Source organism: Malania oleifera, chromosome 12 (assembly GCF_029873635.1).
Source record: "Malania oleifera isolate guangnan ecotype guangnan chromosome 12, ASM2987363v1, whole genome shotgun sequence".
Classification (NCBI taxonomy): Eukaryota; Viridiplantae; Streptophyta; class Magnoliopsida; order Santalales; family Ximeniaceae; genus Malania; species Malania oleifera.
Window position 1 is genome coordinate 11,383,418 of NC_080428.1, and position 21,471 is coordinate 11,404,888.

A 21,471-nucleotide genomic window follows, 5' to 3' on the forward strand; every position below is an offset into this window, starting at 1 on the left:
CGCAAAACAACAAAATACTTTAGATAAAGGTGACAGCACATGGACGGCTACATTTGTGTGGGGATCCCACCACCTTTAAATAAAAATATTGTTTACAAAAAAAAAAATTACAACCTTGGCCAAAGGTGGACAGGTGTAAAACACTCAGACCTCACTCATAATTTACAATATAAAGTGACAGGATGAGCTGTCTTAGATGCCAAAACGATCATTGTCTTGATAAGCAGCATAGGAAGGGTGATAGGATGGCCTGTCTTTGAATTAAATCTTGATAATTATTTGGAACAGACTTCATCTGGATCATTCATGAACTTATACCAGGATTCAATATCGGATCCTAGCAGATTGAAGTTTGGAGCTTGTGGAGAGTCGGGTTCGGATCCGGACTCATTGGACGCAAGTTGAGCAATAATTTTGAGTAACTTTGCTTTTGCCGAAGACTTTGACTTTCTTGAGGAAAGAGATACTGTAGACATGGCATCGTCTTCCTCTTCAATGATAATTTTCTTTTTCTGGCTTTGAGTAACTGGTTCTGGGCAAGTGGATTTTGAAAGCCAGGCACGAACTTTTCCTTCTGGCATGATAAATTTATCCCACCAGCGTATCTTAAAAATTCTTCGTAAGGTCTTTGAATGCCCAAAGGAACTATCTTCTGGAGAGACAAGAACATAGTCCTAGCAAAAAATCCAGGTAATCATGAAGAATGAGCAGAAGAACATGAGGCAAGCCGTTTCTTCAAGACGACCTTTTGAATAATCGAGAGGGAGCTTAAAATTTTTTCTGAATAAGTCAAAATCATTTTTGATTTCTTTTGGAAAGATTCCAGCTTCAGCTCCAAAATAAGAAAACCATGTTAAGAACCATTTTGGAAAGGTTTTGACAATTTTTTGATCAAAATGTACAAACCAAGAGTGAGTAAAATTTCTAACATAAAAGACATAATACCAGGCTTTCTGGTAATCTTGATAATCATAGGTTTGAGGAAGATAGACTCCTTTAAATTCTTTTGATGTTCGAGGATGCTGTCCCCAAACTCCTGGAGAAATGACTTTAATAATTTTGATTTTTGAAAAAAATATCTTTTGAGGCTCTTGTAGGTCATAAGTATGATCAATAATGACTGAATTAGTTTCAATAAGGATTAATTCATAAAACCTTCTGTCTTTGATAATATCAGGAGTGTCAAAATGACATCCCCAAAAAAAGCATTTTTTAATAACTTCGAATGGTTGAGAGGCATCCCATTCGAGTTCAACTGGAAATAAATCTTCGTAAATATTTTTGGTAAAATATCCTTTTGAAGGACCTTTTGATGAAGGAGAACAAGAAGCAGATTTTCCTTCAATAATGTCATTGAAGCTTGGGGTTTGAGGTTTTGAAGGGTTCTCCAGTGGGGAGAATCTATTTGATAAAGCAATGTCTGGGGTTTTTGAAGAAGAGGCTTTAGAATAAAAGTCACTGACCACTTGCCTTCTTGCCATAATTTCCCTGTAAAAATTCTCTTGTTAAAAAATCTGGGATTGAGTTCGAAGTTCCTTTGATAAATTCAATTTTAAAGTCGAAAACTGATAGAATTGCTTGCCATCTTGCAAAAATTTGTTTTAAAACAAGATTTTTGACGTCCTTTTCAATAATATTTTTTGCACTGGCGCAATCAATTCGGAGTAAAAATTCTTTATTAATTAAATCATCTTGAAATTTTTGAATGCATAGGACAATTGAAAGCATTTCTTTCTTAATAGTGGAGTAATTAATTTAAGGACCTAACCAAGCTCCTGAGTGGAATCTAACCAGGGTCTCTTTTGAATCAATCCTTTGTTTAAATATACGTCCAAATCCTTCATTAGAGGCATCAGTTTCAACAATCATAAAGGCTTCTGGGTCAGGTAGACTAAGGCATGGTAAAGTTTTGACAAGAGTTTTAATTTTAATAATAATTTGAGTACATTCTTCGTCCCAGTTCGGAGGATTTTTCTTAAGTCTTTTAAACAATGGCTTGATTAAAATCCTAAGATTTGGGATAAAATCTGAGACGTAATTTAGACATCCTAAAAATCTTTGTAATTGATTTTTATTAGTAATTTCATTTGGGAATTTTTCAGCAAACTCTAATGATCTTTGTATTGGAGTGATTTTGTTTTGGTAAATTTGATGTCCAAGAAATCTAATATTGGTTTGAAATAATTTAATCTTTGGTTTAGAAACAACTAAACCATTTTTCTTAACAATATTATAAAATATGTTAAGATGTTTGAAGTGTTGACTAATTGATTCTGAGTAAACAAGGACATCGTCAATGTATACTATGGTAAAGTTCGTATAGTTAGTAAAAATTTCGTTCATAATGTTTTGGAATTCTGAAGGGGCATTTTTGAGTCCAAAGGGCATCACATTCCATTCGTAGTGTCCGAATGGTACTGTAAATGCCGTTTTGTATTTATCTTCTTCAGCAATTTGTATTTGCCAAAATCCTGATTTCATATCAAATTTTGAATAAATTGATGCTGTATTAAGTCTGTTGAGTAAGTCTCTTTTATTAGGTATTGGATACCTAATCCATTGCAAAGCTTTGTTTAATGGTTTGTAATTGATAACAAGTCTTGAAACACCTCTTTCTATTTCAGCTTGATTCTGAACATAGAAGGCTGCACAACTCCAAGGAGATTTACTTTTTCTAATAAGTTTTTTGTTAAGTAATTCTTGTATTTCTTTTTTATAGTTTTTGCAAGATGGCAAGCAATTCTATTGGTTTTCGACTTTAAAATTGAATTTATCAAAGGAACTTCAAACTCAATCCCAGATTTTTTAACAAGAGAATTTTTACAGGGAAATTATGGCAAGAAGGCAAGTGGCCAGTGACTTTTATTCTAAAGCCTCTTCTTCAAAAACCCCAGACATTGCTTTATCAAATAGATTCTCCCCACTGGAGAATCTATTTATCCTATGTTAAATTCTTCACCTTGTTCCTTTAACTTTTTTATTTCTTCTTTAGTTTGATTAACTTCTCTTTGTAAGTCTTGTATAGTTAAATTTTCTTTTGGTAATTCTTTAGTTTTGAATTTGTTAATTATCTCTTCAAGATTGTATCCTTCATTAACTTTGGGAAGTTTATCTTTTTCTAAATTCTTCTTTAATTTTTGTAAGTACTTATTTTTAATTTCTGGTTCTTGAATATGCTCAATCATTTCTAAAATAATTTCGTTTGTCTTTGAAATAACATTAACAGATTTTGAGCATTTGTTGCAGGAACAAAATCCTAAGTCTTCTTGACAAGATTCTTCTGAAGAAGTGTTAAGAGTTTCAGAACTTGAAATAATCTCATTAATAAATTCCTTTTCGGATGAACTGGAATAAGAGGTTTCTGATTCTTCTGAATCGCTATTGATAATTAAATTTAACATTTGTCTTTTTAATTTCTTTCCTATGTTAAGTTCTTTTATTTCTGGCTTAACTCTACAGTCTCTTGCATAATGTCCCTTTTTACCGCATTTGAAACATGTTTTTTGATTGTTAAGTTTTTGAGGTTTATTTTTCTTTTGAGACTTTGAAGTTTCTTCGGTTCTTCTCTTTTTCTTTTTATAATATTTTTTGTCGTAGTTTTTATAATATTTTTTGGATGGTTTATATTTCTCATAATTCTTTTTTAAGTGTTTTCTTGAAGGTGCTTAAATCTTTTCATACCCATATTGAGCACAAAAGTCTCCAAGTTCACCTTTATTCCTTTTGAATTCAGTTTTCATCTAAGATTGTATCTTAAGTTCATTGCAAAGCTTAAGACCTTCATGATTAATAGTACAAACGATTTGACCATAAGTAACTGATTCATAATTTGTTCCTAATGTTTCATTAACACGGTCTCTTACTCTTTGAGCAAAAAGTTTTGGTAATCCACTTATAAACTTTTCTTTCCAAAAGCCAGATCTTCCATCTGGTCTTCCCATTACTTTGGCAATAAATGTATCTTTGTAGCATTGAAAGTCTGATAATTTTGGACAAGTAAGATTAAGAAGAATAACACTATTCTTCTCATGTTGACTGCTTTCTTCACCTATGAATTGTCTAAAGATTGACCAGATAAGAGCTGAAACAGCATCACTTTCTTGTGTAGCAATTCCATTTTCTTCCTTAACCTTTTTTGATTCATAAATTTGTCTTTTTTCAAAAGGAGTGAGATAATAATCCCACCATTCTTTAAGAGTTCTAGTAAAACCATTAGTAAGAAGAGAAACTATTTGTTCCTCAGTTGCCTTATGTGAATGTAGTTTGTAGGCAGTTGTTGCCATAGCCATTTGATGTAAAAAGGAATGAAGTTGATGTTCTATAAGACCATCAATTCTCCATTCATGAATTTCATTTCCTTGAAAGTTTCTTTGTGGAAGCAGATCATTAGATTCTTCTGATAAAAGACCTAACAGTTGCCATAAGGCAACTGAGGAACAAATAGTTTCTCTTCTTACTCATGGTTTTACTGGAACTCTTAAAGAATGGTGAGATCATTATCTCACTCCTTTTGAAAAAAGACAAATTTACGAATAAAAAAAGGTTAAGGAAGAAAATGGAATTGCTACACAAGAAAGTGATGCTGTTTCAGCTCTTATCTGGTCAATCTTTAGACAATTCATAGGTGAACAAAGCAGTCAACATGAGAAGAATAGTGTTATTCTTCTTAATCTTACTTGTCCAACATTATCAGACTTTCAATGGTACAAAGATACATTTATTGCCAAAGTAATGGGAAGACCAGATGGATTCAATTGGTTCTTCGATCTTTTCTTTTGATCTACTTGATTCACCTTTTTCATAAGTGTTATAGGCTTTTATCTCAGTAAGATTTTCTAACTGTTCCTCAATTCTTGTTGATTGAGAGGCTATTGATCTTAACATTTGATTTGTATAATTGTTTTGACTAATTAATTGATCAATTTCTCCTTTTCCTTTGGATTCTTTATAAGGTGAGGCTAAGATTTCGTTTCCTTTGTAATTAAATTTGATTGAATTCTCTGGAGGGTGTACTGCCTTGACAAAGTAATTATCAGTAGTTTTTCAGTTTTTAACTGGGTTTTGAATAACATTAATTGTCTGCCTGTCTTTGACAAATTTGAAGAAAGGGATTTGTTCTTTTATTTGATCCATTCTTTCTAACCATTCTTTTCTAATTTTCTCTCTTTCAATTTGGTTATATTTTTTGAGAAATAATTTTCTATTTTTTGCATTAAGTTCATGATAATAATCTTTCTCAATTTTTTCCATATTTGGTTTGAATTCTTTATTAATAACCATAACATTTTTTCTTTCTTCATAAAGATTTAATCTTTGTTCTTCTGTTAAGATTTGTGATTCTGTTGGCGAATTTGACTCAGAGATTTCTTGATAATAACCTTGAGATATTTCTGGACCAAAGTCAACTCCTTTAAGCTTAAGGTTCATTTGATTTGGTTCAACATAAGTACAAAGGCTTGAAATACTTTTTCTTCCTAAATCAATTGGTTGTTTAGAAGTTTGTCCTAGACTCTGGCTTCTTGTGAGTAAAGGTTGCAAGTTGATTTTAACGTTTCCCTCATTCAAATGCGGTAAAAAGGGACATTATGTAAGAGACTGTAGAGTTAAGTAAGAAATAAAAGAACTTAACATAGGAAAAAAATTAAAAAGACAAATGTTAAATTTAATTATCAATAGCGATTCAGAAGAATCAGAAACCTCTTATTCCAGTTCATCCGAAAAGGAATTTATTAATGAGATTATTTCAAGTTCTGAAACTCTTAACACTTCTTCAGAAGAATCTTGTCAAGAAGACTTAGGATTTTGTTCCTGCAACAAATGCTCAAAATCTGTTAATGTTATTTCAAAGACAAAAAAGTATGCATGGATTGGAGCATTGGCCGGTAAAGTACCTCTATTTTAGGAGGAAAAAAAAATAAAAATTAAAAGGAGATATTGTTACCGAACTTTTAAGCCCATATATTGTATTATAGCTAAGAAAGTATGTAGACATCTACTTGTGAAGAAACAACTTCCTATAGTTAGAATGATCAAAATTGAATTTTATGTTCCTTAATTGATTAAAAATTATTTTTTAATTTTGTCTTATCCAATAGGAAACTTTCAATTAATCCTTTAGCTATCCAACCTATTCTATTAGTACAGTTATCAACGAAGTGCGTTCTCTCAAGTAGTAGGGTGATTAGTGTATAGAAAAGGAATCTTCCCATTTTAGAAAAAAGGAGATACAAGTATCGAACCCATGTCATTAGACCCCTTTTTTGGTTTAAGAGTTTAAGTAGTTCTTAATTAATTGTTGTATGTAGTGATTGATTTCAGTGACTAGGGTTTTTCTTTTCTCAAATTATGTATTTAAAGCACTAGGATTTATTACGAAATTCCACCTACCAAGACGATGACAAAAATTCCCACTTCACAGATTTTATATGTATAATGAAGAATATTACTCATTTAAATTTTAAAGGTTTTGAGTCAAAATTTTATTATCAATTTAAAATTTACTTATTTATCACTGCTGCGTATAAATTATTTTCATAAAACATTTTAAAAGCAAAATGTGTCTTAAATAATGTATCAATATGGTGAAAATTTTATCCATACTAAAATTAGATTTTATAAAATAAAAATATTTATAATTATATAAAATATTTCTCACGCACAGCATAGAGCTATTAAATAATTTAAAAAAATTAACTTTCAAAAAATGGAACTTGAACTGAATTTCAAATAAGTGAATTTTATAAAATTTTCTTCATTTAAAACAAATGAAGCTTATAAAATTATTTAAAATTCATTTAAAACTATAGATTTATTTAATATATTAAGTACGTAGTGATCACGTGAAGCAGCAATGAGGAACGGGCGAGTAATAATTGGATGGATTGATATGATGATGTATGTCTTGATTGATCAAGGTGTGGGCCCCGCGCTTTCTATTCGTGTCATCCATCGCCTCTCCTTCTTCAAATCTCAGCCTCGGGGCCCCACCCATTTCTTCTGTTTTGCCGAAAAGGGAAGCCAACACCGCCCCCGCGATATTACTGAATTACCATTAGAGCGAGGCCAAAGCTCGGGCCAACCAATCGGTGGAATTTATTATTATTATTATTATTATTTCTTTTTGGTTTCAATTTCTGCGATAAAAAATTACAGAGGTTATCCGCTCCCTAGGGTTCCTTTTCCTGCCCCAACCTAAATATCTCCCCGATTGAGCCTCTGCCATGAATTCTCCTCACTGTACAGATCTTCGCTTCTCCCCACGATATTTCAGCTGAGACTCTCTCCCTCTCTCGACATCTTTCTCCCTCTTTCTCTCACATTCTGGGTCGGGTTTGAATTATTTGCGGGTTTTGTTCTTTGGGTTTTTTCTGGCGCTGCCGGTTTTGGATATGGATGGGTTTGATGGTGGGAGTTGTATTCAAGAGAGTCCCAGTACGAAGCCCCACGATCTTAAGCAGTTTGCCGAGAACTCCACAGGTTCGCTCGATTCTATGCTTCAAAATATGAGTTGCGTTGATGTTTTCTTTTTTCTGAAATTGTCTTGCAGATCGTGTCTTTAGTTCATTTTTGTTTGGTTGTCGAGAAAATAATAGAAAATAAATGGAAAAGGATTTCTGAATCCATTGTTTTCATTTTTTTCTGCCATTTTTCGCATGTGAAACTGGGCCAGATTGAGTAAAACTGTTTTATTAGGTTAAGAAAAAGAGACTCTGTGGTGCAGATTTAAATGTTTTTGCCCAGTAACCTAACTAAAATCGTGATTCTTTCTTTCATTTTTTCTGAATTTTTGTAGCCATTATTTAATCTTCCCTGCAAGTATGTTAGCTCCAATTTCTAGACCTTATAGACCCACTTCAGATCTGCTTGGCTTGGCCGCATGGCCCAATTGTAGTCTGGCAGGACTAAATTTCGCCTACCTTTTTATTGCATATTTGCAAAATTGCCATGGAATTTTTGTAGCTTGTAATTGGAGGGTCCAAATCTTGTCAAAATTCTATAAAATTTGACTTTCCATTTTGCAATGGACGTTTCTTATAACTCTCATGCTACTACTTATGAATGCATCATTGCGTCTTGAATATTTTGCATTCTGTTATTGTCTTTGGTTGGCTTACTTGTATATTTAAGGACTAACTATATATATATTTTTCCATCTTTATTTGTTCTCAATGTTGGAAAATTGTAGGGAGCATTGATGATGTGGCTCTGTTTTTTCCCCTTGTCATGCAGGAGATGCAGTATTTGATGCATCACAATATGCATTTTTTGGTAAAGATGTAGTTGAGGAAGTTGAGTTGGGGGGATTAGAAGAGGAAGAGGATAACTTTCCTGCTGTAGAATTTGATGATGGGGATTTTATGTTGGATAGAGAAGAGGTTACATCTCTCTCTTCGTGTGTTTGTGTGTGTGTGTGTGTGCGCATGCATGCGTGTATGTAATCTTAAAATCTCTATGTGCTAGTTCTGTGTCATGTGTAGTATTGTTGCACATAAATATTTTGAATGTAAGTATCTTATTATGTTGAACCAGTGATGTAGGATTTCCAAGATTTAGTCTTTTTATCTTTTTGAAAAAATGCAGATGGTTTAGGTTAGACAAAAGTAGGAGATTGATTGCTGTACATGCAATGAGTGTGTGAATGTGGGTTAGATTCTGTGTACTTAAGATGATAATGTTGTTATGGGGTGTCTTTGTGTCTGTTTTTAAATTATTTATTTGGATTCTGCCTTTCTTGACATAGAGCTTCTTTTTGTTGAGTGGAAAACTATAAACTTATTGCCTCCTTATGATGCAGCGCCTTTCTAGTGAAGCACTTGCACAGTTTGCCAGTAGGAAAAGGAGACTTTGGTTAACTTTGGTGGAAGATCTTACAAGCTTAGCCTATTTATCAATATTCAGTTATAGGCTGTTAGTGGAAGCTAGAAAGAGTACGCATGCTTTGTTGTGGACCAGTTTAAGCTAAAAATTATTAGAACGCAGTAGATAACATTATATTATGAAATCTAGGTCATGAAAAATTTGAAATGTGCATATTTAGAACTGCTGTTCACAATTAGTGCATAAATAGGGTGGCAGCTTACCAAATGTGTCAATTAATGCAAGGCCTAAGAAATAGCACCCTCATGATAACCAATTAAAAATGTAGTGAGAGGAAAAAAAAATATTATTTCATTCTAATGCTTTTCATTTGAGGAATTTAGATAATATGCAATTTGGTCAAACAATTAAAAAGTCTGTCAGAAAGGGGCTGAATCCCTGCCTTACTGACCCAAACCTGAAAGATCAAGTCTGGGTCCTCACTTTGACTGATCCAAGCCTGAAAGACGATCTGCCTAACCAAATTGATTGACCCAAGCCAACTTATAAACAAAAATTGGATACCCACTTGTCATTGAACCGTTTTGCCCCCTTGTGATATATCAAATCATAGTGCCCTGGCCCTCTACGTTGCATTGATTCCCCTCAGTTCTGCTCAAGTCATGAAATACTAAAGAAGGGCACCAGGCGTCAGCCCCTGAAGCACTTAGTAACTGATCTTCAATATATATTAAAATAAGATAGCAGGAATTTCCGGGTTGATGAAAGGCAAAAGAAGTGCCAGGAATTTGAGTATAAAGGGAGGAAAACAGTGGCTGTTTGGTTTTGAATGCATCTAAATCTGAACCTGCAACTGTTAAGGGTGATCTTTTTATTTATTTATTTTATTTTATTTATTTATTATTATTATGATTATTTTGCGGAATTGAGGTGGTGTAGGAACAAGGTCAAGCAATTATTTGGGCTCAGGAAAGGAATTTTCTTGTGATCTGTGTAGGAGCATTTACAGGTTGGGCAGGGACCAGTTCCATTCGAATATGTTTAACACATAGTTATAAATAGTGGTATTGTGTAGCATGGTCTAATGTCAATAGGTATGGTGGAAAAAGAGAAGATCTTACATGGTGGGAAGTGAGTATGATTGTGACTTTTTTTAAGCATGCAGAAATTTGTTTTTATGGGTAAATTTGCTTGATTTAAGCCCCTTTTTGATAATATTTTTGATGTAATTTGGAACCTCTAGTTTGACTTACCATCACTGTCTAAGGTAGTAAATTTATATTGATTTAAAAAAATATTGACAGTATATTTCCTTTTCATTTTTCATTACTTTCCATTAATATAAACATATAATTGATTATAATATGTGAGAAATAAATTAATGAAACAGGAATGATTAGACTTGTATGATATACAATATTAATCTGTTAAGACTCATAAAATGGAAAATAAATGAAACCAAAAAAGGGCAGCCAGGTGCACAAAGCTCTTGCATATGCGGGGTTTAGGGAAGGGGCGGACCACGATGAGTCTATAGTGCACAGCCTTACCTTGCATTTTTGCAAGAGGCTGTTTCCATTATTTTATTAATCAAAGTCCCAAAAATCTAATAAATCTAGACAACTTGTTATATTGTATGACCTAAGCTACAAAATTACATTATTGTGTTAATAAAGTTCATCGTTAAATCCTAAGTTATTACCATCTTGAATAGGACAAAAACTCGAGAAGAAACAAGGTTAGAGTTGAACATTGTAGAAAAGAAATACAAGAATTGTTATTCATTGCATATCTTGTGGATTTTATAAACTTCTCTACATCTGCTTCACATAGCTAATCAAGATTGATTTATGAAAGTAAAAATGAGAGTGAGAAGAAAAGGTAGAAAAATGAAAAATAATTTAGTGTTGTAATTCTTGCTGTGGATGTTACCATTTAATTGTTAAGAATTAATCAAATTGAACAGATTGTATCTTCATTCATTAGAAATTCCAAATTGAATTATTCATGAGGTACAGGTCCAATTTGTATCAATGAAACAGATCATTGGAATTTTCAAAGCGATGCATTCTTGAAGGGCTGTATGCTTGTTTTGTTGATCAACAACGGCTTGTAGGTTGAGTCTGTTTTGTGACTGGTTTTTATTTCCACTGCTGTAGTACTGTGTACTGGTATGTGTACCCCAAAATCTGCATAACCACCATGGTCTAAGTGGCATCTGAGGCGAGTTGGTTAGGGTTGGTTCGGCAGTTGACATGTTGAACGTTATACGCATATGAGGCGAGTTGGTTAAATTCAGATCCCTAACACCTTGAAATCAGAATGTAGCATTGGCCATCCTAACAATGGAGGAAAGGGACGGGTTGTTGCAAACAAAACAACTCTGAAGATAAATCAAATTTAAAGAAATGCTAACAAAGGCTTTATTCCTTAGAAGTAAAAATACCACAACATAGCACCCATACAGAAAGACAAAAATAAAAATATGGCAAAGTAAATAGAAGAAAAGAATAGTATATCTGATTGCACAGGAGTTTACGTTGTACTAGAGCTGACTAGCAGCCAATCAAAGCAACTAACTGGCAAATTCTGGAGCGAAAGTGAAGAAAATGACAAAAATAAACTAAAGACTGCTGCTGTGATCTGCAATTTCAGATCTTGATTGTCCGTTAACCATTGCTTGATATATTGTGAGGGTGGCTCCATCCATGATCAATCTTCTTTTGAAGCTTTTATAGTACCATCTGACTCAAGACATTTTTCTCTGTTTTCAATCCTTTTGTTTTATCACTTAGAGCTGAACGAAAGTATTTCCTTTGCCTAGATTGAGATTTGAAGTTCTTTTTTTGAAGTCTTTCTTTTTCCCTCACTAATCTTGTTCTTGCTTCTGATTTTTGGGATTGTGGAAGAATTTGGTCCGACTACTATGGTACCAGATGCAAACAACAAATTGCAAGGAAAGTGATTTGGAATAAAAATAAATTTCTCAGTCCCACTCTTGAAAGAGCACATTAAATCTATCTTGTTCTAGCTTTAGAAGTGGCAACACCAAGTTCTATTGCCAAGCCTCTCCTCCCTACATCATGAATCACATGTGAGCTGCTCACTTTTAAGATATCCCCTTCCATATTTTGCCATTTGACGTAACCTCTCAGATCGAGGTTGCTGGGATGTTCTGATAGGTGGGAGAAGGTGGTTATGGGTGTGAATGGTGGAAGGCAGCTGCTGCTGGTTTTAGGAAGTTAGACCTAGGTTTACAGACTCCAGAGAATAAAATGAGAAGGATATTAGGGCAAGGGAGCTGGCTTTGGGTTTTATTTGAATTGCATGGGCAAATGACACTATATTTTCATTATGGTGTTTCGGGACAGTTATTTGAGAATAACAGATATATTGTTATTTTAAATGTTTTGACTGTACTTCTCTTTCCTAATTAACTGGGTGGATTTGAGTAGGCACATATTGGTTTATGATCACTCCTAGTTCTATGGGTTGGATGGGGATGGAGTTTATGTGCAGGCAGCAATATTCCATAGAGACCTAGGCAATCATGCCTAGGATCTTAATCATCAATCATCATAACCCAGAAAAGATGCATGACATATATCATGGCAAGGGGGCTGAAATGATTTCTTTCCTTTCACGTCTAAAACAAGCTGAATACATGCATATAAAGGATCAATTTGGAGATTAAGTTGTCTTTGTGGCCAAGTAAACTTGTAGCCCAAGGCTTGACTTTTCTTAAAAGACTTGGACTGACTCTTTGCACCCATTAAACTACCATATTGTGCCCCCAAATCACTAAAATAGTCCAAAATTAAAGCCCCAAGCTGACAGCTCAATACTTCAAAGGAAAGATTTACCAAAATGCCCCTGCAATAAAAATCATAGAAATGTCAAACTAAGCTGAATACAAATTAAGCAAATAATTAAAGCCATTCCTCCAAAATTGCTTGCAAGTCGTCTTGGCAATGTCAAATGAATAATTGGGCTTTCAAATCAAGTTCTTTGCTGTTCTTGTAAATCATGGCTGGCCGCTATTGTACCCCATTTTTCCCAGCCTTGAAGCACTTTACTGTGAATAAAAAGGAGCGACACACTTGTGAGGTTGTGATTAAGGTATTGGAATTTATTAACTATGATTCAAGTACAAGTATTAGAGGGCATTGGGAAGCCCCTTCCACTTTATAAGGAACTTCTAGTATCTTCACTATTTTTTGATAGCACAAAATGGTTCATTACTAGATTAAGGAAATGCAGCAAGGAGAACTTCTAGTATCTTCACCATGTATTGCAACTATTTGTTCATCATCACACTCATTTTTTATAAGGGGTACAGGTTTAGAAAGTTGAGGATTTTATTGTAGCTTGGGATATTAGCTTATTTTTTTGGAATTTTAGCTATGTTGATGTTTTATTTTGATATCATTATTTTGTGGCTATTTCATAATTTTTATTGTTTACATTTACGGCTTCTTAGTTGCTTATAAATATAGGCTTATGAATGAAAAGATGATTGGTTTGGACTAATTGAATTACTTAAGCTCTTATCTAACATCAAACTCTTTGTCTCTCCCTACTTCTTTCTGTCAATCTCTCTATTCCTGATCCCCTCTCTCTCTCCTTCTCTTCCTCTCGTGCCTGCCTCTACTTCAGTCCTCTACTCCTCAACTTCCTCTTTCTATACTTTCTGTCCCTTCCCTCTGTATTCTCTGCTCGTCCTATTTTATTACTCAAATGTGTCTTTTTATAGATATCTTTTCTTTCTCCTTGGCTGTCCCTCATCTAATTGGTATCATAGCAAAACTCGGTCCTCCACTATCCCCACACAGCCCAATCATCACAGATGTCCACTTTGTGCTTCATAGTGGTCCAGCCAAGTTCCCATCCCAAGCGATTGTCCTACAAGCAAAACTTCCGTCTCCTGAGTTTTAGGTACAAAAAACAAAGATTGTGTTGGGGCTGTGAGATGACAGGGTAGTGGACGCATTGAGGAAAAAAAAAATCATTGCTACTAATCTGAAATTCAAAGGAAGTTCCAGCGATGAAAAAGCTCTGCTGCTGCTGCCAATTTGAAGTTCTTGCCTTGAAAGAAGGTTCATCACTGGATAAGTCTTTCATTGCAACTCTTATCAGAATTTCAATCTCTATCATCAAACTCCTCTGCTGTTGCTATAAATCCTCTGGTCATCGCAATCCCTTTATCTTGTTGTGGTGTAGGCCGTTGTTATTTTTTTTTTTGATAGAACGGTTGTGTAGACCATCATTGCAGCCCTAAGCCTTCAAGATAATTCTCATCTGTTTGTGGGGGAGCAGATCACACGTCTGTTCGTGAGAGATAGTTCCAATCTGTGTAGCCATCTCCTTAATTCCCATTTTTCCTGGCAAGGTAGCCCAAAAGTGGAGATTTTGATAAGAGGGAAGAGAATTTGACCACTGCTGCATGTAAGAGATACTTTGACTGCCACTGCAAGATTTCAAATGTGTCAAAGTGAAATTTGAATCTTTTCTTAAAAATTGAAGATCTGCTGTAAGATTTTGAAGAAACTAAAGAGAAGTTGACTGTTACAGAATTAGGTTCTTTAGCATATTTTCTGGTCTCTACTGTCATATTTTGGAGTCTATCTACCAAAAAAAAAAAAAAAAAACAATAGTGCTGCAAGGAATTGGGTGGATTTATGATAATTGAAGATAAGGGCTGTGCTAGCTAGCGTTAAAAGCAAGCTTGTGGGCAATGTGCATGTGGTTAGGTTGGATTAGTGTTTATTTGCTTAGCGCATCAGTGAATTTATGTAGTTCCACTTTTCTTGATTATAAAAAAAAAAAAATATTATGAAATATAATATACATTGCTTGATCCTTTATCCTTTTTTTTTTCCTTGTAGTTAGCCATTGTGTGTTCATGTGGGCTTAATAGAGCTTTTTGACACTTTGTGTGCATTGATTTTGATAGCTTTTCTCTATGCATCATTACATAGTTTAGGATTATTAGTTATTGCAGACTTAATCTTCCTAAATTTGTCTTTTATCTTCCCTTATTGTGTATCATGAGTTCATGACCAACAATGAAAGCATTGATTCCACCTCAAGACTTCATTATTTAACTCCTAGACTTTGTCCTTGTGCTTTGATACCTCGGAGTATAGAACAAATATTTGGGCAGCTCTATGAGCAAATTGCACAAGTTCTAAATTTTTTGGATGAGTGTTAAGGAATAAAGTCTGTTAAATGATAAGATAAAGACCTAGAGAGAAATATCTTCCCTCATTCTATATGATAAATAATTGTTTAGTGAGCTCTTGGCCCATGCATGCTAACCACCTTCTTGGCTAACAATTTGAGGAGCTTCTGCATAGAGCAGCATTGTTGAGGAACAGTGGTGGACCCAAGAAAATTTCCAGTGGGAGTGGTACATAATTATCTGTGCAAATTGGAAGAAAAAATATGAAAATATAGAAATTGAAATGAATTCCTTAAAGTTTAAACTTAAAGACCTTCTACGTTGATGTTTTGTGTCAAAATATTGGAGACAATTTAACAAATAAAAGTTCGAATTTCCTATATATATATATATATATTTTTTGTTCTTTAACTAGTTCTATTGCAAAGTGAATATGTTTTTATTAACAATTTTTAATTTGATATTGCAAGTGCTTTTGTGTAATCAACTTGTGCAACTTAACCATTTGTTTTTCCTCTCTGCATTTTCAGGGTGAAGTTTTAGATACCTTTTCAGATATTGATGATCTTGCTAATACTTTTATAAAGGTAAGTTGCCATGCAGGCAGTGAAGAGTATCGGAAATAAATGTCCAACATTTATTGCTTTCTTCTTATTTTTGCATATGTTATTGGGCATTGAAGTGGATGCTGCTCTAAGACTGAACAATTTCCCCAAACCTAAGAAAGGGAAGTGCTATGTAATACATGTCTATATATATATCTCTGACTGTTGAAGTAAACAAATGGTGACCTATTATAAATAGTCACAAGTTCCCCTTATAGTGGGACTAACAAAACTCTGTGTTTTAGTCAATATAGGAGAACTAATAGGTAGCACACGACATGCACAGTGGCTATGTTTTTGAGGTCTAGCGGCGTGCATTTTTTACATGCATTTGTTCCACATTTTAATCATTGACAGGAAAAGAATTCTAATATCCTATTTTTTAGTTTACCAATTAGTTCTAGTTATTGAGAGAGTTTTGGTTGCCCTATGCCCCGCTTCCTGGGAAAAAAGTTAGTCTTTTTACGAAGTCCACATGGTTTATACACATATTTTAATCCTTAAAATTGAAATGCCATATTTTCCTTTTTTATGTTTGTTCTTCATTTTGCTCTCTCTCATTTGGTTTATCTTTTTATTTTTTGTTGATTGTATGAGTTTTGGCTATATTTCTGTATTATGCATCTTCCACACAAATTTTGGATTTGATACTAATTTTGAATTACCACTTTTTTAGGCCAAAGATTGTGCATAATATGTTAATACAACATTAAACATATTATTTAAACTTGGGTATTCTGAGTACACGTGTGCAGATGCCAGAATAAGAATAGAACAATACTTCGCTCATTAAAAGAATTTAAATTTTGTAAATAATTGTTACCTGAATCCAATTAAGCCAGTAGAACTAAATTAAATCTACAATCTTTTGGAGAGAGTTGGACACTTAGTCATGTATCTAGGAAGCCAACTTTTGCAAAGCAATTCTATTATCTTTGTTTCTTTTGTTTTGTTCTTGTGAGGTTGGCAAGCTTACGTGTTATCTGTTGGCTTTTATTTTTTACACATGCTTGGTACCAACATTGGTGAGGAGGAAGTTGTGGGGGTCCTCGTTATTTGGGGTATTGTGTGGATCGTAGAATTTTTAACTTGGTAGGGGTCATTTCTTTTCTGTTTAGCTGGAAATATGCGTAAGGCCAGTGGTGGTTTGGGTTAGTTTATGCTCCTAACTTTCATCATCTTAGGACCTATAGGGTAGGTGTAGGGCCAGTGGTGGCATTACCTGCCATTTTTTGGGTTTTGTGTTCTTTTTGGGTGATTTTGGGGGGGGGGGGGGGGGGTTTGTTGGTTTTAACGTTACTGAATTTTCTCATGGGAAGTTAAATGATTCTAAGATTACTTCTAGTATGATAGGTTTTAATGATTTTATTAGGATTTGTAATTTGAGGGAGATAGAACTTTGCAATGCTTGGTTTGGTTTGCAGTAGGTTAGTCGTCTTTGCATTGATAGGTTTTTGTTATGAATAAGTGGGAGTAACTTTTTAATTTGTCTTAGGAGTTTTTACCTACAGTGGTGTTAATCATTTCCCCATTGAGTTTAGTTTTGTGAGCCTATGCCTTTTAAGTTTGAGAATATGTGGTTGAGTTATCTCAGTTTTGTTAATTTGGTTTGAGATTCATGGAGAGAATGGATAGTGGAGGGTTGGAGGGATTTTGTTTTGAGCAATACTGTTATGTTAAAAGAGGAAATTGAAAGAGGCATTAGTGAATTTTTACAAGGCCTTTTATTCCGAAATAAAAAATTGGAGACCCGTCGTGGATGGAATTAATTTCAAATCACATAGCCCCTCTATGTGGAGTAGCTTGAGGACCCTTTGAAGAAGCTGAAATCCTGCAAAAACCATCAGAGGTTGCAACGGTGACGAAGCACCCGACCTTGATGGTTTCTCCTATTCCTTTTTTCTATCTAATTGGGACACATTGAAACCGAACCTCATTGACAGTTTGAGGACTTCTTTAGATCAGGTAGATTCTTGTGCGACATTAACTCCACATTTCTGAGTTTGATTCCGAAGAAATATGGGGCTCTTAACATTAAAGACATTCGTCCAGTCAGCTTGGTTGAAAGTATGTATAAGATTCTTGCTAAAGTCTTGGCTAAAAGGATAAAAAAAGCCATACTATAAGTTATTTGCAGCGCCAAAATGCCTTTGTAGCCGGGAAACAGATCATGGATGCAACCCTCATCGCTAATGAGTTGGTGGATTCCTATCAGAGGGGAAGGAGAAGCTATGTGGTGTGTAAGATTGATATGGAGAAAGCTTTTGATCATGTCAACTGGGACTTTCTTCTTTATCTTCTTAGAAAGTTGGTACTCCAAGCTTCTCAGTGCTCATAAATGGATGCCCGTTTGACATCTTTGGCTCTTCCAGAGGTCCAATACAATGAGATCCTTGGTCTCCCTATCTTTTCATTGTGGTGATGGGGGTGCTAAGCCTTATGTTGGGAAAAAGCCATCGACAGAGTACTCTTGAAAGGTCTTAGAGTCAGCAGTAATGGAAAATCTTTGATGGTCTCTTACCTTTTATTCACAGATGGCACCATCATTTTGTGAGGATTACCCTCTTTATATTCTTTACTTGTGTTGCATCTTAGTTGCTTTCGAGGCCGTCTTAGGTTTCAAAGTTAATCTTGAGAAAAGCAAAATCATTCTGATCGGTGATGGTTTGGAGGATCTCTGCTTTTGGGTTTCTTGGGGTGCAAATTAGGATCCTTTCCTATTAGCTACCTCAGACTACCTCTTGGACCCAGGTTTAAAGATAAAGAATCTAGGATCCCATCATCGATTAGTTTGAGAAAAGTCTAGTAGGACGGAAAAGGAACTTCTTGACAAAAGGAGGGAGACTCACTGTTATTAAAAGCACCTTGACAAACCTTCCGGTGTATTTAATGTCTCTCCTCCCTCACCTGATTTCTATTGCCAAAAGACTAGAAGGAATTCAAATGAGGTTCCTTCGGGGGAACTTGGGGAATTCTGCCTAGTGAAATGGGGCCTGTTGGAACAGCCAATTAGTTCAAGAGGCTTGGGTTTAGAGTCCCTTCACATCTTCAACAAGCCCTTCTTGGAAGGTGGATTTGGAGATTCATGAATGAGAAGGATCTCCTTTGGCGGAAAATTGTTGCTATGAATTATGTGCTTGGGCACAATAGGTGGACCTCCCGGGTTGGCAGAGGACCATGGTGCAGGGTTGTGGAAACACATTAGGAGAAGTTGGAATGATTTCTTCTCCTTTATTAGATTTGAGGTGGGGGATGGAGAGAACATTTATTTTTGGCATGATGTGTGGACTTATCTGGGGCCTCATAGGGTCGCATTTCCAGCCATTTACAACATAGCTTGTGATAGAGATGCTTGCATTAGTTAACACCTTCAAGCATCATTACATGGTTTTTTCTGGGAATTTCTATTTTTCATAGAAATATGGAAGATTGGAACTTTCACCAGCTCACTGATTTCTACAGTCATATTTACAAAATCCAGCCCCAAAACACTCATGACCTCCCTGTTTGGTCCTTGGACAAGAAGGGGGTCTTCATTGTCAGATCCTTTTACAAGAAACTTTTTATCTGGGAATCAATCAACATCCACTCCTCTTGGTCTCAACTATGGAAGACAGCTGCCTCAAATAAGGTTTGCTTATTTAACCTGGGAAGCAACTCATGGTAAGATCATGACCCTGGAGAACTTGCAGAGAAGGGGTTCTTGATTCTAGTAGATGCACCCTTTGCATGGTGGTTGAGGCTGAACTAATTGACCATACCCTTCTCCGCGGCCCCTGGACTAGAAATCTTTGGAATGTGGCTTTGTCTCTTATTGGACAAAGGTGGGTTACCACTATATCTGTGGGAGGGGAACTTTGGGCCTGGGGAGGGAACTGGGCAACAAATGAAAATAGGAAGGCTTTGTCTCTCATTCCCCTCGCAATTTTCTGGTGTGCTTGGAAAGAGAGGAACAGAAGGGTTTCAACAATTCAATCTCGACAATTCAGTTCAGCAAATAGTAGTGGTTTACTGCAGCTACTAATTGGCATAGTGGACTTGTTGCAAATGAGTGTAATGTAATTTTTGATTTTTGTGAGACCCTATAGGGTGATTGGTTTCTTGTATAACGGTTTAGCATCCCCTTGATGCCCTTTTAATGCATACCTTTTCTACTGATAAAAAAAACTGCTATGTTAAAAATGTTATGGCGTGGAATTGGAGGGGTTTAGAGATTAGGAATTACGAAAAAGTGGTATTCTTCATAAGGATAGAGGCCTTGACAGAGGAGGGGAATTGTTGGTAGATTAAGTGTCTAGGAGCGTGGAGTTGCTTGATGAGTGATTAGGTGGGTGAAGGAAATTAGTTGGAGGCGAAAGTCAAGTTGAAGTGGGTGAAAGAAAGGGGTTGTACTGGTTTGTTCCAAAGAAGCACATATATTGACACCGGATACGGATATGACATGGTACTTGCACAATGATACAATCATTTTGAAAATATTAGGATATGATGTGGCAGGGATACATTAATTAATATAATAAATATATTTAATTAATATAATAAATATATTTAGGCTTGTTTTCTTCCTTTTGAGTGAGAAATATTAAGTTAATTTAAATTTTGAACAAGACATATGCATCATTCATGCATATTCTACAAATAGATTTTATGTACAAACGACAAGTGTACATTCAGTTTATATTCACATTAAAAAACATTGGTGCAAACTGCAAACAAAAGAACGACAGAAAAGATTTTAATTAAAGTACAAAAAGTAACTGTTAGATCTTGATATACATTGTTGGCCCACAACTTAGTAGCTTAAGCTTTTAGGTAAAATGATAATCTAACGGTAACTAGAAAGAAAAAAATATTGAGAAAAAGAAAGATTGCATTTCATGTATTCAAATAGAACAGATTTAGAGCTCCCAAAAGTTGCTTGATAGAAGAAACAAGAAGCAATTCTCCAGGTTCGACATCTTTGTTCCACACCTTTGAACTTCCCCGCTGCCAGATTATTCACGTCTCGCTTCAGACTTCATCGGAAGTTGGAGAGCTGCTGGATCAACAATGGTGGCATGTGATCGTTGATTGGGAAGAACCATCATTTTTTGCACGCCTTTGACTGAAAGCCTCACTGCTGCATTAAGCCCTCCCCTCATTGCTGATATGGTGCAAAGGAAGCTTGGATGGTCTGATGATACAAAGTAGCAAGGGGTTTGTGTCTAGGGCTCAATCTCTATTGCCTCTGCATCCTTGGATCCTCTTATTTTGGGGTTTTGTAATGTACAAGGACGATATAGAAGGGAGAAAAAAAGTGCTTGATTTAAGGTTACATCCGTGTCTTGAAGTGTTCGACTGTGCCTCTAACATGTCTGAAAATTAAAAAAAAATTAAATTAAGTGCATGTGTCAATGTCTGACATGTGTTGGATACTGACGTTTAGGCCTTCCAGAAGTGCTGGTGTTTCCTAGGTTTGTTCCAGAGGGTTGCTAGTGGTAGAAAATGTAATAATTTTGTTAAGGTGTTGAAGATGATATGGGTGAGAATCCAGAGTTGATTGCTAAAGAGATTACTCTTTTATTTTTTTGGGTTCGGAGGAGGATGTTATGAGATTTATGGTTGATGGGTTGGTCTCTCAATTTGGCAGATAAGGCAGTGTGGTTAGAAAGACGTTTTTAAGTGGACAAAAAAGAGAATTCGTTAAAGGGCATTGAAGGGGGACCCTATCACAAGCAACAGTGGCCAAAAAAGAGAATTATGTTAAGTATCCAACATATGCAATCTAGGAGCAGCATGCCATCTTTCTTTGAGAATCGCAAGCGATGTAGCTGTTCTTGTGGAAGCTCTTTTGTTCCTTCACAAAGCTGAAAAAAGGGCAGGAGGGAT

General features: G+C 35.1%; 1 protein-coding gene across 2 annotated transcripts in view; it reads left to right on the forward strand.

The window, feature by feature from the left end:
- Positions 1-7,094: 7,094 nt before the first annotated feature.
- The window catches only part of LOC131144250 (protein PAT1 homolog), a 33,101-nt gene continuing 18,724 nt past the window's right edge, over positions 7,095-21,471 (forward strand). Inside the window, exons 1-3 of one of the 2 annotated variants that reach the window (XM_058092777.1) lie at positions 7,095-7,476; positions 8,230-8,375; positions 15,529-15,585. In XM_058092777.1, coding sequence (XP_057948760.1) covers positions 7,389-7,476; positions 8,230-8,375; positions 15,529-15,585 — 291 coding nt within the window. In that variant the 5' untranslated portion in view covers positions 7,095-7,388. The remainder of the gene's footprint in view (positions 7,477-8,229; positions 8,376-15,528; positions 15,586-21,471) is intronic. The other variant, XM_058092778.1, reaches the window with a different exon arrangement.